Source organism: Cricetulus griseus, chromosome 8 (assembly GCF_003668045.3).
Source record: "Cricetulus griseus strain 17A/GY chromosome 8, alternate assembly CriGri-PICRH-1.0, whole genome shotgun sequence".
NCBI classification, from domain to species: Eukaryota; Metazoa; Chordata; class Mammalia; order Rodentia; family Cricetidae; genus Cricetulus; species Cricetulus griseus.
The window spans coordinates 64,922,981-64,940,656 of record NC_048601.1 but is presented as its reverse complement, the minus strand read 5'-3'; the positions used below and the strand labels follow the sequence as shown (position 1 = coordinate 64,940,656).

The following is a 17,676-nucleotide window of genomic DNA, read 5'->3' as shown; positions in this document are numbered from 1 at the left end:
GGGCGAACGTCAAGTCAGACTCAAGCCTCTTGAGGAACAACAGATTCCTGCACGAGGTTGTGTCAAAGATCATGGACCGTCCGTCCACGAACGAAAGAACGTACAGAACGACCATATCTCCTGTGCTTGCTGTCCACCCGGCTCGGGATTCAATCACAGAGGAGGAATCCTCCGGGCGGCTCCTGCGCCCTGACAACTAGTGACGTCAACGCTCCGGAAACACTGATTGGCTCAATTACTTGGCGGGCTCCTGGAGGAGAGCTGTGGAGACCGCAGACTCCACGAGACTAGCCAGAGGCGACTGGCTCCTCCCTGGCTCAGGGAGCTTCCTTGGAGGCCCAGTGGTTGCTACGCAACGGGAAACATTTCCTCCTGGGACCCGACTCTTGGCTCCTAGACCACTTGCGTTGCTCGGCCTCTAGAGACCCCCCCAGGGACCTCTGCAGCTGGACCGCAGGGTGAGTACAGTGGAACTGAGCCCTGGGTGGAGCCAGACACCCAGGGTCACTTCTCCAGAGATGGAAACCCCTCGGGGAGGATGGATTAGGTGGTACTTTACTATTCGGGGGAATTGGAAAGTGAGAACTAGAGACATCAGGCTTGTCCAGGACCGTACACTGACCAAATCTAGACCTGTCCTATCCAATAGGACAGTTCCTAGACACCAGGTATAAAATGCACTCGGAAAAATTAAATATATCCCTGCATCACACAGCATCATTATGTATTGAAACGATAGTTTGAATGTTAGGTAAAGCACATCATTAAAATTGAGACCTTTTATTTTAAATGGGGTTACTTGAGAAGTTAAAATTACTTAGGAGGCTTTTGATTCTTATCATTACTGAGCTAGATTAAAACGTAGGTATGTCAACACCTGATTTAAGACATTTTGTACTATATAATGTGTGTGAGAGTGGGGGGGGCGCATGCGCTTGCGTACACTCACCTATGTGCTCACCCTTGCATGTGCACATGGGAGGCTAGAGAGTGACATTGGACTGTGCTCTTCAATTGCTTCTCCACCCTAGTTTTTTTGTTTGTTTGCTTTGTTTTTTTTCAAGACAGGGTTTCTTTGTATAGCCCTAGTTGTCCTGGAATTTGTTCTGTAGACCAGGGTGGCCTCGAACTCACTGAGACCCTCCTGCTTCCGCCTCCCAAGTGCTAGCATTAAAGGCATGGGCCACCACCACCCAAGTCCAACACTGTTTTTTAGACAGGATCCCTCACTGAATCTGGAGCTTGGCTAGCTTGGCTGGCCAGCAAGCCCTGGGATTTATGTCTGTCTCTACTCCTCAATGCTAGGGTTACATGCAACACTTCTATGTTTTGCTTTTTATGTGGGTGCTACTAAACTCGAATCCTCATGCTAGAGTCATTTGGAAAGGACTCTCAACTGAAGAAATAATGCCTCCATAGGATTGGCCTATAGGCTTGTCTGTTCAGCATTTTCTTGATAAATGGTTGATGTGGGAGAGTCCAGGCCACTGCTGGCTGTGCAATCCTAAGCATAAGTGGTCCTGGTTTGTATAAAAAAGCAGGGTGAGCAAGCCGTGAGGAGCAAGTCAGTAAGCAATGTTTCTCCATAGTCTCTGCTTTAATTCCTGTTTTGAGTTCCATGCCTTCATTTCCCTTCAAGATGGACCACAAGCTGGTAAAATGAAATAAACCCTTTCCTCCCCAAGTTGCTTTTGGTATTTTAGCACAGCAATAGAAACCCCTAAGACATTTGGGTAACAAGCATTTTACAGGTGGAGCCATCTCCCCAGCCTCCTTAGCTACATAAAAAAAATAAAATAAAATAAAAAAAGTTCCTTGGGAAATGTCTTGCACCATCAGGTCTGAAAATTTTCGTGTTCAAAGCCCTTCTCTTCATCCTCCCAAATCCAAGCCAGTGAAATCCCCAGACCAGGGCTTCTTCAAGCCCAGGCATGCATCTTGATATTTATTCCTCTGGCTCAAGCACTCTGTTGGGGAAAGTCCTGGAGAGCTTTGATTGCTTTCCTTTGGGGGAAGCAGGTGAATTCAGTCCTCTTTAATCCTTAATTCTCTCTCCACTACCTACATCTCTCCATAATTATTTTGTTAAATTTTGCACCTACCTTTCTTTCATTTTCTTTACCCCATTCACGCAGGAATAAAGATGGCTTCCCAAGCCACAGATAGTGAAATTGACCTGAAAAATATTGGACAACAGGAAGAAGGAAATCCTATGTTTGCCAGACTAAGCAGTACAAAAGCAAAAGGAATTGTGAATTATGCGACATTCAAAGGAAATGAACCTGAACTGAAAATGCTGACATTTAGGCACACCACAAAAGCTCAAGAGAGAACAAGAAAGCGACAGCAGCCTGTAAAACTGGAGCCTCTGGTGAGTTAAAAAGGAAAAACCAAGCAAACAAACAAATCACACACACACACATACCACCCCCAAACACAAGAATAGGTATTTATTTGGGCCACTTTTGATGTACACAGAGAGTGAGTGCTGAAGTTGCTCTGTGGGACTGATTCACAGACTCTTAATTGGCAAAGGACAGATGAAAAACTTAAAAATGAATTAATAACTTGTTTATAAAGTTGTAAATAACACAGATATTTTTTTCAATAAATATGAAGTTTTAGGCACTGTTTAAGTTGGGACATAATGATGAACCAAGCTTCCAGTGGACAAATCCTCTAGAAGGTTCTGTATAATTCTGATATTTAATGATATGTTTTATGAGGATTTATCAGATAATAGCATCATTTAATGCTAATAAAATTCTTATACACACTGACAAAGTTATATCAAAGTATATGCCTCATGTCTGTTAATTTTGTGTGTGTGTAAAAAAATTTTCGGGGCAAGTTCTAGCTGTGTACATCTGGCTGTCCTGGGTCTTACAATGTAGACAAGGCTGGCATTGAACTCACAGAGATGTGACTGTCTCTGCCTACTGAGTGCAGGTTTTAAAGTAAGATTATACAAAGCAGGCTGATGGTCAAAGTTCCTCTTGTCTTTTTTAACAGATGTGATTGAATCACTTTTACTTTGTATATGTGTGTGCTATGTGTACATATGTGATTAAATCACATTTATTTTGTATATATGTGTACTATGTGTACATGTGTGATTGAATCACATTTATTTTGTATATGTGTGTGCTGTATGAGCTTGTACATGTGGAGGTGAGCAGACACCTTGCTGGAGTCAGCTTTCTCTTCCCAGCCTGTGGGTCTCAGCAATCAAACTCAGGTCCTCAGGGTTAGCAGCAAGCACCTTTACTCACCGAGTCATCCTGCCAGCCCTCAACTATTTATTTCAGTTAAACACATGCAGAAATTGTTGTAACCCATGCATGTGTGGTACTTTGTTTCTTGCTTTACTTCTTTCTTAGACAGTGTCTTTCTGTGGAGTGTAGGCTGGCCTCAAAAGCAAAGTCCTCCTGCCTCAGCACCATAGTAAACACCCATTAACTGGTTTCCAATGCAAGGAAATTTAGGTTGTTTCTTGTTTTGTGATGTGTTATTTTTCTATGATATATAATGATCCTTTGTACACATATAGATATAAAGACAGATTCCTAGTAGTGATATTTTATAGGTCATGTTACACACACACACACACACACACACACACACACACACACACACACACACACACTGTGTTTTTCAGATGGGCTCTCATTACGTACCCCTGGCTGAACTGAAACTTGTAATGCATACTAGGCTGGCCTTGAACTTAGATCAATCTGCTTGCCTCTGCCTTCAATATAAACACTTTGAATGTTGAAAAGTGCTTTGGGCTGCCCTCCAGAAAGATAACTATTTTTTTCTGCCTATAATGGAGGGAAGGATGTGAACACCCACAGATTTGCATGCTGGATGCTGTCAGCTCTTTATTTTTGTTAGACAACATAGATTTATAATAGTGTCATATTGATATAATTTATATTACATTTGATTAATGATTTTTATTAAAATAAGTGTTACATTTTATTTAATTATTTTCTATATCAATGAAGGTTTTCATGTCATATTCCCCATAATTTACATTTAGCTCTTTTTAATCTTAATTTTTTTCTAGTGGTTTAGTAGTTTTTCTATAGTAAGGTCCTATCTTTTTCTTGTAAAATTGATTGTGGACTGTTTTAATTTTGTTCCTTATTTTGAAAGAAGCCCTGTTGGGGGTCTGGAGAGATGACTCAGCTGATAAAAGCACTGGAAGGACAAGAGTTCGATTCCTATCACAACCACCTTTATGTACACATGTAGCATACACATACTTAAAGAATTCTGTTTATTGCCAGTAATATCCTTTTAAATTCTTCTGTTTAATTTCCAGCTTTTGTTTTCAAGCTATGTAACAAATATTAACTCTAATACTCCTGCTTTTATTTCCTAGTGACTAAGCCAGTTAGTTTATTTAGTTTTCAAACTATGGCCCACAGGTCAAATTGAACTCCCCAACCTTTTTAGTTAACTGCTGCTGAATGCATTTGTTTGCATAATGCTAAAGACTTGCTTTCTGCTACCTTGACAGGTATGTGGTTTTAATGGAAACTCTATGGCCCATGACAACTACAAAGGAATGCTTGCTCCCCACAGCTTGCTCAACCATTTCTTATACCTCCTAGGATCACCTGTGCCACTGTGGTCTGGACCCTCCCACATCAATCAATCATGAGTCAAGAAAATGCTCCACAGACACTCCAGTGTGATGGAGGCAATTCTCTTCCCAGGGCACTCTGGTTTGTGTCAAGTTGACAAAAATTAAACAGGATAGATATTGACCTCCTTTCCACTGAGTATCTGCTGGAATTTTTGGGTGTCCCATTCTAAAGGTCCTTTTGTATCCTGGAGCCTTGGTCCTGATTCAATCAGCACACAGACTTGTATGTTGTTGCTTGGTTCTTTCAACAGTCGAGTGGTAGTAAAATTGTCACAGTTAATTAGGGGTATGTGATTACATGGTTCTGAGCTTTTCTTAATCTTAGTTCTAGAAGTGTTTGTTGACACTGAGCAGAAGAGTCTTATTTGAGCAGCAGATCAGGGACAGGAAGCAGGAGGACTCTAGCTTGCCTAGGAACTTAGAGCAGAGGAGATCAAGTTCCAAAGGGGCAAGAGTCCAATAGTGAAGAATAAAGTCCGAAATGACATTAACAAGATTACCCTATTTCTTATCGCCAAAGCCAGTGCTAAAAGTTTACCAAGATCATAAGCAGCCAGAATACATATATGAACAGAATCGACGTCAACTAATGAGCTCTGGGATCATTAAGCCATCAGATAGCATGCTTGAAAGGCCTTCATTTACTACTCTGGAGGCTCAAGATACTGTGAAGAGGAAACAGGTAAGATATGTAAAACACTTAAGCAATCATTTAAACTGTCATGTGTGTAGTGTTGCTCAAATGCTTTCAATTCCTCAGAATATGGACAAGGTTGCCCACACTTGGATAATAGAATATTTCTAAAGAAAATGAGCATAGAGAAGGAAAATTACAGAGAGATTTTTACTGCCTTTATTGTCTTCTGACATTTTCTTGCATGTTAATGATACCCCAAACATCATATATAATTATTTGAAATCTGTTATAGTTTTTACCAAAAGTGGGGAACTTGGGAAATCCTGAAGAAGGGCAATAAACTAGAGATCAAGCCAGGTGTGGTTGGTGTACACCATTAATCCCAACACTCAGGAGGCAGAAGAAGGCAGATCTCTGTAAATTCAAGGTCAACCTGGTCTGCATAGTAAGGTCCAGAATTCCCAGGGCTACATAATGAGACCTCAGGGAGAGAGAGAGAGAAAGACTTCAGTACAAAAAGATACCTTATAGTCAATGGAAATTATAAAACTGATTAACTGATTAACTGCCTTACAGTTCTCTTAGGAATAAATTTAAGAAGGGATCGTTATCAGAGAATGACTTTAAGTCTGCGGTTCTCAACTTTCCTAATGCTGAGACCCTTTAATGCAGTTCCTCGTGTTCTGATGACTCCCAACCATAAAATTACTTTGTTGCTACTTTATAACTGTAATTTTGCTGCTGTTGTGGATTGTAATGTAAATATCTGAACTTTCTGCTGGTCTTGGGTGACTCCTGTGAAAGGGTCCTTGAGCCCCCAAAGGGGTCACAACAACCACTGTTTCAGGTGACTGCAGTTAACTAAGAAAGAAGCAGACATGGGAGAGGCTGTTCCTCCTCCTCAGGAGACAATGTAAGTAGAGCCAGGAAAATGTTTGACTCACCATAAACTGTTCACTTGACATAAAATGGGCCTCAGAATCTTGAGAGTTAAGAATAAAAGAGAAATTGTGCGGGCACCTTGCGTGGAAAGGATGGCTCACCAAGAATAGTAGTTTAGGGCGATGCACAGTTATTGGTTGTAATGGAAGGAATTTGCTAAAAAGGGTTTAAAGAGAAATACAGAAAAAAAGGAGATGCCTAGGAGAAAGAAATGCTTCCCCAAAGCCATAACAGAAATGATTTCCAGGATCCACTCTAACTAGCCCTGAGTTTCACAAAGAAGTGAAATGCAGTGCAAGTTATGATGGCAGCTGTCTAAGACTGAGTTCATCTAAAGGCATCAGGGTATCCACTAAGTGGTAAGGTGAGGAGGGGGGTGAGCTCCCAGGGTCTCCAGAGAACTAGCAGCACTGAGGTATGAGAAGCATGGAGTTAAAGGAGAGAAGGACCATTGTGTGGTAGATGAATGGTGAGGACCAAGATGCTGCTCCTCAGTGGCAGTTTGAAAGTTTCCAGCTTTAGACTGTTCCTCGTTGAAGGGATTTTGTGTCTCTGCCCCCACCTCTTTTTTTCTTCCCTCAGAAACTCATGCCTAATACAATTGTCTTTGCTTAGCTCCATCGTGCCTCCGCTGATGTATTTGCTCCTGGTCCTTCTAAACTGCAACGCACGAGTATTGGGAGAAGAGGGCTCTTTGGAAAGAGGTCTTCGACATACCCTACATACATCTTCCACGACCGAGAAGAAGTCGTTAAAGCCAACATTAGCGATCTTTTGCAAATCATCAAAATAATCCGTGAGAATGAACATCTCGGATTCCTTTACATGATTTCGGCAGTGCCCAAGTCGTCCATTGAATACGATCCATATAATCTAAAGTGAGTTCCCTTGTATGAAGCAATTCATTTAGCATAACAAATCACAAATAAGATTGTAAATATTATCCATAACTGATTGGGTACTAGTGATAAATACGATCAAAAGTAATTTTATCCCACAATTGTAAGTGAAATCTCTTACAATAATTTTATTTCTATCTCCCATTATCTTTCCTTTTCCTAGCTATAAAAGTTAACTATTTTACAGGGCATAACACTGCTGTGTTTCTCATATATTTATGTGGCATTACTTAACATAATGTTACAGTATGTATTTTGATCAAAGTTATAAACATTTTTGGTATTTTTTTAATTGAGAAAAATATCAATCTATAAACAGTAGATGATGCATGGTTTATTTTACATATTACTTTGGCTTTTCTTAAATTTTGTTTTGTTTTCTGCGTATGAGTATTTGCCTGCCTGTGTGTACCACATGAATGCAGTGCCCTTGGAGGCCAGAAGAGGGCTTCAGATACCCTGGAACTGGAGTTACAGACTATTGTGTTTAGCTATGTGGGTCCTGAGAACAAACAGAAGGGGTTCATTGTAAGTGCTTTTAACTAATAAGCCATCTCTCCAACCTCACATCAACTTTTCTTTGTAGGGTAGAAATAAGGGTTTCAAGGAACAAGGAACATTATCAAAGAGACACACCTGTGTTCCCTCCATCAACACTGAGCATACATGCTGTTGCTACAATTTGAAGTACTGTGTGGTTGTCAATATTTTGAAGTTATCATACATTAAAAGTCAGACGAATCGATGATAGCTGCTCCACCTACTTCAAAAGACAATACTGCCTTTCTCCACTACTCAGTCAGCTTGAAAGATATTGTTAAGGCTTTCCTTCTCAGTGACAATAGTTTAGTTATGGCCCCCACTTCCTCAAGCTACTGTCCTCATTGTTGGCTCTCATTTTCCTTGTTAAAGACTCCACTTTAAAGTACAGTAGTCTGTCAGTTGGATTGCATGGGAGACAGCTGTTCTGGAGAGAGGAAACGGTATTTTAATGATGATGTAAAATAATAGACTTTTTGTGACTCCCAAAGGTATTAATAAGAGAAATAATTTTTAGGAAGGATAGTGTGTATCTCAACAACCAAAGATGACAAACACAAGGCACCAACTAGTTACACAGAGGCTAAAAGTGATGCACGTGGAAAATGAGTAAGTAAAAGAGATTAGAAGTGTTGGGAGAGAGGTGGTGAACTAACCAGAGTGGCCAGTGGGGTTGAACAAGAAGTTGAAGAAAAAGGAAGGAATTATGTGGAGGCACAAAGAACATTCCAGACAGCAAGAGACTGAATCCTGGTTCCCTGCTATTTTGAAGGGGCACAGGAGGCTGTTGGCCAGCCACAGGGTGAAGGAGAATTGGGGCAGATCACTTGGCCTTGTTGGTCAGTGGAAAGACTTTAGCTTCTACTGTGAGAACGTGGAAAATGACTGGTGGATTTCAAGTAGAGAAGGGTCAATGTCTGACTTGTGTTTGGGGAAGGATCTTTGTGCCTCCTGTGGTGAGTATAGACTGTTGTGGAGCCAGTGCTGGCACAGGAAAAACAATTGAAGCATTTCTTCGGGAAGTCTGAAAAGAAAGTCACTGAGATGCTTCTGGAGGTCACAAGTAAGGAAAGCCACCGGAGGAGCCAGGATGACATCTTCAGTGTCTCCTCTGAGCGAGAGAGTGGAGTGGCTATTACCAGACACACAGGAGATCATATGGACCAGACTCAGGAGAGAAAAACAAGCATTTGAGCTTAGGCATATGAACTTAAGGATGCTAATTGGAGGAAAGAAGTGGAGTGGTACCCACCTTCACTGGCACTTTGTAAAAGTATTCTTATTCTTGATAGATACATTTTTATCTTCATTTCATTGTAGAAGAAATAGGTTGATATATTAAGGAGAATTAGTAGAGTCAAGAGAGGCTTTTTACGGTTAAAAAATACTAGTTTTTTACAAAGATACAAATATTATAATGGAATTTTAAACCCTGTGATGTATAAAATATTTTTAATATTTAGTACTGCAAAAGTGCTATCACAACTACTTTATTAGTTTTCAAATAATTGTCAATTTTGAAGAGGAAGTTAAAGATTTTAAAGGAAGATTAGTGAATAATAGTTTATTTGTTAATTTTATAAATGTATTTCTTGATTCGTATATGGAGCTATTCCCATAATTTTGACTTCGGAAGAAAAAAAATCCATCAACCCAGATAGCAGAGTGCTACATGGAATATGTATTCACCATCAAGAAAAGAATAGTGTTTACCAAATGCAAATTTATTTCTCACCTTTCCATAATTGCTAAGCATAGTACCCTACCATGGTGGTGCATGCCTTTAATTCCAGTACTCAGGAAGCAGAGGCCCATGGATGTCTGTGAATTTGAGGCCAGCCTGGTTTACATAGTGAATTCCAGGATAGCCAGAGCTACATAATAAAGAGATCTTGTCTCTGAAGCAAAACAAAAGATGAACTTGCTAAACATAGTAAAATACACACAATGTAGAGTGGATTTTTTCTACCATGGTCCTTCTGGGGAAAAGTTTCTCATTCTAAAGAATCAGCTCAGTGGTATGTGTTAAGCATTTCACGGTATTTTCAAGAATATGCTTCAAGAAGATATGCCTAGATATGTTGTCCAGCTGTGCCCTGGCCCCCACCTTTCCCTCATTTACTAGTTTTGGTTTTGCTTAGTGTCCCACAGAGTTTAACTAGGTTGTCTGTGTGACCCTGCCTTCAGAACTAACCATCAGAGCCTGGTGAACTCACCAATGGATGGATATGCAGCTGGTTACTGTGCCTGCCCCTTCCCCAAATCCATTGCTTGCTAATAGATCCAGCAGTGTTTGGAAACGGCACCCTCCCCCTCCATAGCTGACTGTTAGGAGGACCCAGCTTCTGTGGATCCAGTGGCAGCACACATAGTTGTAAGACTGCTAGATAGATCTTGGTTGCCCTGACTGTGTTGTGCTTGGAAGACATTCTTCAGTTGTTCTCAATATCCTCCATCTTACATCCACTCTGCCCCTTCTCCCTCGATGGAGTAGTATAAGTGACTTGTTTACAGCTAAGCCTTCAACCACCACTTATAATCGGCATCTTCTGCAGATCAAAGTGGTTTGTCTGTTTGTTTTTAGCTTTGGCCACTGCAAAGGAACAAGAGTAGGGTGTTTCTCTAGGTTTACTCTTAATGTGTTGGATTAAAAAAGAAGAATTTTGGCAGTAATCAGAAAATATTTGCAAATGATACAACTTTGGAGATTTAGTTAGGAACAGTTCCTGGTTACAAAACTGTAACTGCCATTTCCACCCCCGAATGAACTGAAGAAAACTACAAGAGTTGCCGGGAAATGCATTAACACGTGCTGACAAGAAGAAGGAATTCAAAATTTTAGCTCTGGGAAAGAACGATTTAACACAGTTCTTGGATTATTTCCATTAGAGGTGTGGAACTGAACTAATTACATCTGTATTTGAGAGACAGCTTCACCAATGTTTCCAAAACACTAAGCATGGGAATGTTTGACCAGACTTTAGTGCAATTATCCTACCACAAGAAATTCAACACTGTATCTGTCACAGAAAGAGACATCATCTAGAGCTAAAAAAGAAAAAAAAAAAAGAAAGAAAGAAAGAAAAAAAAAGATGGTGCCTTTGATAGCTAATTTCAAGAGGACCAGCCATCCAAATGTTGGGGACATCTAGCACACGGCAATAAATTGCCTCACCAATTGCCTCATCCTGCTTACATGACTCTCTCAGCAGAGGTGGCTGCTAAGACCTTCAACAGATCCTTCACCAAGTCTTGATTCAAAATTCAGGGAGCTGCTTCAGAAAAGGAAGGGGTATTTCCATGGTTACTTATGAACTACATGTTATATGAAACTTTTATCAAACTCAAGATTGACTATATCCTTTGCATTTCTTATTGTGTGGTATAAAGAGTTATCACTAGTGCCTTTACAAGCCCTTGCAGCCACCAAAGTTCTGTCACTGTGGGTATTTTACATCAAAGTTGGGAAACGTTCTAGGATTATAGAACACTTTTGTGCTGCATGTGAACATGATCTTTGTTTAAAAAAATCACAACTCCATTCCCCTAGTTAAGAGTAAACTTGATTGGTTCTAGATAACATTGATTGTGATCAAACAATGGCCCTGGTTGGTAAACTATTTCTGCCTGGGGACAAGCTGAAATCAAACATATGGTGGAGAATCATCACTTGGGGACTTCCATAGCATAGTGTCTTGGGACCTGAATTTGGAAAAGGATCTTTCAGCAACTGATAAGGAATTCTAAGGAAATAAGATTACAGAACATTGCACACATCATCTAAATATTTATGGGCTTTGCTTGACCTGGCTGTTCCTTTCTGTCTACTAACTGGATTGTGTAGGATCCTTGTAAAAAGAGTCTCATTATAATAGCAGGAAACAGTGCAAAGGAGATAATTCACTTAGTAAAGTTTTTATGTTTCAGGCATGAGAATTTGAGTTCAATCCCCAGAACCCAGGTTAAAAAAAAAAAAAAAAAAAGTGAGCACGATGCCATATGCTGCCACTCCAGTGCTGAGGAGGTGGAGACAGAGGAATCCCTGGGGCTCTCTGGGTAGCCAACTTAGTCTACTCAGTGAGCTCCATTTCCTAGTAAGAGACCCTGCCTCACAGAGTAAGGCAGATGACTCCTAAGGATAACACTTGAGGTTGGCCTTCACATGTACACACACACACACACACACACACACACACACACACACACGTATGCATGCATGCACAAGTGCACGCACTCGCACACACATGGGTATATATACATACTTTCACACATGCATGAATACCTACACTGACACATGCATTCACACACACTTTTCCACATACACACATGCACATACACATACATCTTCACAAATAACACACACACACACACACACACACACACACACACACACACACACACACTGGATCTAGTGTGAGATGAAAAAAGGCATTGACATTGAAAGGGGGCATGTTTGAGGAGGATATAGGGGTAGATATGGTCTTATTTCATTATATTATTTAAACCCCTCAAAAAGAAAAAAAAAAAAAACTTGGTTTATTTAGGAAGTGGGAAGCGGGGGAGGAGGACTAGTGGGAATCCAAGCTGGTTTTCAGGAGGTTTAAAGAGGAAGGGTAAATATGGCGGCTGGTACACAACACTCTGAAGGACACAGGGGAGACGTGAGGCCTGAAGTTAGATCAGCAGCAGGGGCAGGAAAAGCTATCTAAAAAAAAAAAAAAAAAAAACTAGAAGTTCGGCACAGTTTAGATAGAGAAAAATTAACTAAGAGCCTAGAGTACATAAAAGAGAGTTAGGCACAGCTTTTCTGTGTCAGTGTGGAGGAAAGAGTAAGAGATGCCAAGGGAGGGAAAACTCCATGCTGATTCTTCTGTCTCCGTGAGAATGAAGTCGCTTGGATTCTGCAGATTTTCTTGTTTGAAATTTCCAAGAGAAGACCAACAGATGAAAAATATCTTTGCCAGCATGGTCCAGAGAGCTTGTTGATCTGGAACCTTAGAACACAGGACAATTTATGTGGATTTGATTTGGATTCTTGCTTCTTCATAATCATCCAGTGTGACTCTATGCTGACCATCCAGCTTGTGTCCTGAGCACATGGTCCCCGGCTGGTGATGTATTTTGGGATCTCACCCCAGTGCCCCCCCCCCACTCAGGGTGGATTTCTTAAGGATGGAGCTCTTAGCTACTGCTCCAGCACCATGTCTGCCTGCCACCATCCCCACCATGATGATAGTGAGCTAACCTCTGAAACTGAAAGCGTATTCCCAATTAAATGCGTTTTTTTTACACAAGTTGCCTTGATCATTGTATCTCTTCATAGTGACTAGGAGAAGAGGCAAACTGAAGTTTCACACTATGGAGAGAATTACTCCAAATATATACCAGTTATACCCTTAGCTATGGATAGTGGCAAAGGAAAAGCTTGCAAATGTGTCGTGCAATGCCCTATGTGATTTCCAAACATTTCCAGTGTGAGTTAATTAGAAATCAAACGAAAAAGTTAGACGCTGAGATCAGGTGAAAGCAAAGCATGTCCGAGCTTTCCCTGGTAGCAGTGAAGTAGGGAAGCAACATTCTCACTAGGTTTTATTAGTGCAGAAGTAGAAATTAAAAACCCAAACTGGTTTAAGGCAGTGGTTCATAGCTTTTGATGAAGAGGCCCAGAGCAGATAAGAATTTTGTTCTGATCTTTTAAAAACTGATCATAAATGTTCCCTTAAGTTGCTTGTTTGTTTGCTTTTTTGAGACAGGGTTCCTCAAGCCTTGGCTGTCCTGGAACTTTCTCTGTAGATAAGGCAGGCCACGAACTCAGAGATCTGCCTGCCTCTACCTCTGAAGTGCTGGGAGAAAGGACTACCAGTACCTGACAGTTTGTACCTGAAGTTATTATCTTCAACCACTACAGGCAGCTCACAGATGTCCAAAACACTGCTTTAAAGGGCCTTAGACTCCTGATTCAGAATGCAGAGCCAAGAACAGAACATATGTGGAAAATGTTGGTTTTCACTAGAGTGCCATTGTCTACTTTTTTAAAAAGTGTTTTTTTCCCTGTTTGTAACTATGTGTGTGTCCGGGGCTTGGGGATATGTGCACATGAGTGTAGTACCTGTGGAGGCCAGAAGAGGGCAACAGGTCTTCTGGAGCTGGAGGAACAGGTGGTTGTCAGCATCTGACATGGGTGCTGGGAATTGAACTCCATCCAATCAGTCCTCTGCAAGAATAGCCATTGGTCTTAACCACTGGGCCCCCACTCTAGCCCACATTGCACATACTTTTTGCATGGCTTTAATACAGGCGTAGTTTGGGGGCTTTGGTTTTTAATCACTGTCTTGTGATTTTAGGCTTTCAAAGACTATGGCTATTGCTCTCCTAAATTCCCAAACATAGTTTGACAAGGTGTTATAGCATATTTCACACTTGTTTGATTTCACTTAAGTGGAACATATTTTGTTGCTGTAGTTAAAATTGAGGAAAATATATTTGTATCTTAAATTCTTATCAAAGAATTTTCAATCAAAAAATTCTTATAGAATCCACCCTTATTTTTCCTTTTAATTTATCCTGTTCTTGAATTTCTTCTTGGTCTAGTTTTCTTTGGTTATGTGAAGTTGAGAAATGCCCTTGATGAAGAGGGCAGATGAAAAAGGATATCTTTGGCTAAAAATTTTTGGACAATAATCTGTGATGAATTAGACATTATTTTAGCTTAATTGGAGTCGATTCTCCTCAAAATTCATGTTTTCTTTTGTCTTATAATTCTGTCAGTACTAGATAGTTTAAGGTCTTCTGTGCTATTGATATTGAATAACTGGTAAAGAGTTAATAATTAACACAAACTTAATTCCAAGCAGCTTGCACAAAAGACTACTAAGATTAAAATAGCTAGAGTGGAGCCAGGCTTAGTGGCACACATCTTTAATTCCAGCACTCAGGAGGCAGGGACAGGCATTCGGTGAGTTTGGGACCAGCCTGGTCTACATAGTAGTTCCAAGACAGCCAGGACCACATATTAAGATTCTGTCTCAAGAAAAGTAACATCTATAGTGAGGGTGGCAAGATAGTTCAGTGAGGAAAGATGCTTGCAGCCAAGCCTGAGGGCCTGAATTGGATCCCGAGAACCCACAGAGTAGAAGGAGAAAACTGTCACAAGGTGTTCTCTGATCACCACACACCTGTACAATATGTAAATAAATGCAATAAAATGTCTATAATGGATTTCTTTTGTTGAAAAGATCACCTATCTCTAATGATTACACATGGCTAATGTTGAATCTCTCTAATGTCTCATCCGATGTTTAAATCTAGCTCTTCTCTTGTCTCTTCAGACTTTCCTTTAACTCAAAAGTTTGTTAGAATTTTGTTAAAATTTAAATGGTATTCACCTTGAATACGTTTCTCTTTTTACAACAAAAAGCACTCCCATTGCTTATTCTTGTGTCCCAACTGGTATTTGTCCACAGGGTCGTAAGCTTTGAGAACATCGTTAAAAATGACTACTACACGATTAGTAACAAGGCAGTGACCCACGTTCACAACGACGACAGTGAGTACATCGAGATTGAGCGATGGGAGCAGGAGTATCTGTACCACAGAGAACTCACTAAGATCCCCATATTCGCACTCTTCCGGAAATGGAAGGCGTTCAGTGTGTGGAGGAAGAATGTCCGCTCCAAGAAAATCACCAGCTGTCGAAAAGCGCTACAAAAAAATCTGTTCATTGTTAATCCTGTATGTATTTCTTAATCATGTGTTTAAGAGCTTTACAGGGCAAGAAAGTGTGACTTGGTCACAGGCATTGGTATACACGCACCTGACACACTATTTCATCTTGGTGGAAGTACTCACAGTCATTTTTCCTGTTGCAACATCTAGCAACCCAGTCATCAGTGAGGTCTGGCCCCTTAACTAGGGCAGCAAAAGTCAGAAGAATGAGAGTCACAGGTCTGCTTCAATTAGAGGCAGCCTGGAGGGATGGAGCCTCATGCACCCTGGCCCCATTTATGAAGAATTATATTCAGGTGTTGTACAGACAACCACTTCATCTGTCTATTTCTGCACTAGTCACCATCTCTGGTCAGCAGCTACAGGTTGCTTCTGTTGAGAATAATCTGATAGATTCTCATGGGCATGTCGGTGGTACGACAAAAGAGGTCGAGAGAACTAACATTAATATAGATCAATAATAATTACAATTAATCGTGCAAAGGAAGTGTGTAGGACGCGTCATGTCGGGTCATCCATCCCACTGAGCATGCTGAACTGTAAAGGATACCCCATTCCCTTACAGCATTAACCTCAAACTCTGCATCTTTAACTTCATCAGCCGCTTGAATGTCTTCGCCATGCTTTAAATACTGCAGAGACCACACAGTTATTTTTAGTCATTATGCAAACTCTTCCTGGATTTGTCTTTTAAGTGACCTTTCCCAGTCCTTGTGTTGTCTTCTCTAATGTACAGAGAATTGTCACTTTGCCAGTGGTGTCTTGGTTAAATTTTTTCTGAGTATGCTAGAAAGTTCTCATCTTTCTAAGCTAAGATTTGCCTGGGAATCCACTCACTGCTGTGGTTCGAACACCTATTAGCTGCTAACCAATACTCTACAAGCTCAATGTATACAATTAAGTGACTTCAATGTCTCATTCTTCTAAGACTAGGCTAAAAGAATCATGGAATTTAAATTTTTTATATATGAGAATTGTTTTTTAAATTTAAAAATTAACCTTTATTTTGTGTGTTTGGGTGTGCTGCCTGCATATTTGTCTGTGTACTGTATGTGTTCAGGGCTTGTGGAAGCCAGAAGAAAGTGTTGGATCCCCTGGGGGTGGAGTTACAGATAGTAGTAAGATGCCACGTGGGGTGCTGGGAATAGAACCTCTGGAAGAGGTTCTCTGGGTCCTCTGGAAGAGCAGCTAGTGCTCTTAACCTCTGAGCAATCTCTCCAAACCTTGTTTTTAAAATGTCATTGCATTTAGTTGTCTGGAGTGTTTGCATATGTGTATGTGTGTCCACCTAATTGCCGTGATATATGTGTGGCGGTCATAGGACAACTTACGTGGGTTGGTTCTATCCTTCTACCTGCTGTGTCCCTAGGATTGAGCTAAGGTCCTTTGCTTGGTGACTGATATCTTTACTTGCTGGTCATGAAACTTTTATTTCATGAAAGTAGCCAACCTTTGTAAGCACCTGTGCCTACATTTTATTTTCCTTAACAACTTCCTGATATGTAATTTACATGCTTGCTGTGTATGCACCCACCCACAGTAGATTACTAAGTGTATTCACAGGATAGACCAACCATTGCCACAGTCATTTTGGACACATATCCATTACCCAAAAAAGAAGCTACATTTGCCACCAGTAGTCATTCTCAATTTCTCCCCAACTCCCCTGTTTCTCCCCAACATCTACTTCCTGTCTCCATAACTTTGCCTATTCTGTGCACTCATGGAATCATACAATATGACCAACATTTTTCACTTAATGTACTCTCTTCAAAGTGCATCTGCATTGTGAAATAACCTTTATTTTCACTGGCTAAATATATTTCTTTGTGTGGTTATACCTACTTTATTTATTTATTTATTTATTTATTTATTTATTTGTTTATCTCGTGATAGATACACAACTGTTTCTACTTTCTGACAATCACAAGTAATGCTTTTACAAATAAATGCACTTGTAAATTAATGTCCATGTATAATTTTTCTAAGCATATTATAAATTCTCTAAATATTTTCTAAACATAAATATCCATATATACTTTTTTTTTTCCTCCTGGGCACATTGCTAGGATGAAAGTGCTGAGTCATTTATCCTTTATCCTTTTCCAATGCATTGTGTTAGCCATGGCAAATTTAGAGTCAAGTTTGGTTTTGTTATATGTCATAGCCTCTGGGATTAATAAGTGGTCCCTGCTGTGATCATTGTGACTGGGCACTGTGAAGTCATTTAGTAACCATTAGCCAAAACTAATGAAATTTAAAATGGGTAGCTTTTTGCC

General features: G+C 40.3%; 1 protein-coding gene across 1 annotated transcript in view; it reads left to right on the top strand.

Annotated features, from left to right (window-relative positions):
* The first annotated feature begins 321 nt into the window (after window positions 1-321).
* Window positions 322-17,676, top strand: part of Dnah6 (dynein axonemal heavy chain 6) — a 192,975-nt gene continuing 175,620 nt past the window's right edge. Inside the window, exons 1-5 of the mRNA XM_027429458.2 lie at window positions 322-458; window positions 2,136-2,371; window positions 5,175-5,336; window positions 6,849-7,111; window positions 15,136-15,403. Of these exons, the coding sequence (XP_027285259.1) occupies window positions 2,144-2,371; window positions 5,175-5,336; window positions 6,849-7,111; window positions 15,136-15,403 (921 nt within the window). The 5' untranslated portion in view covers window positions 322-458; window positions 2,136-2,143. The remainder of the gene's footprint in view (window positions 459-2,135; window positions 2,372-5,174; window positions 5,337-6,848; window positions 7,112-15,135; window positions 15,404-17,676) is intronic.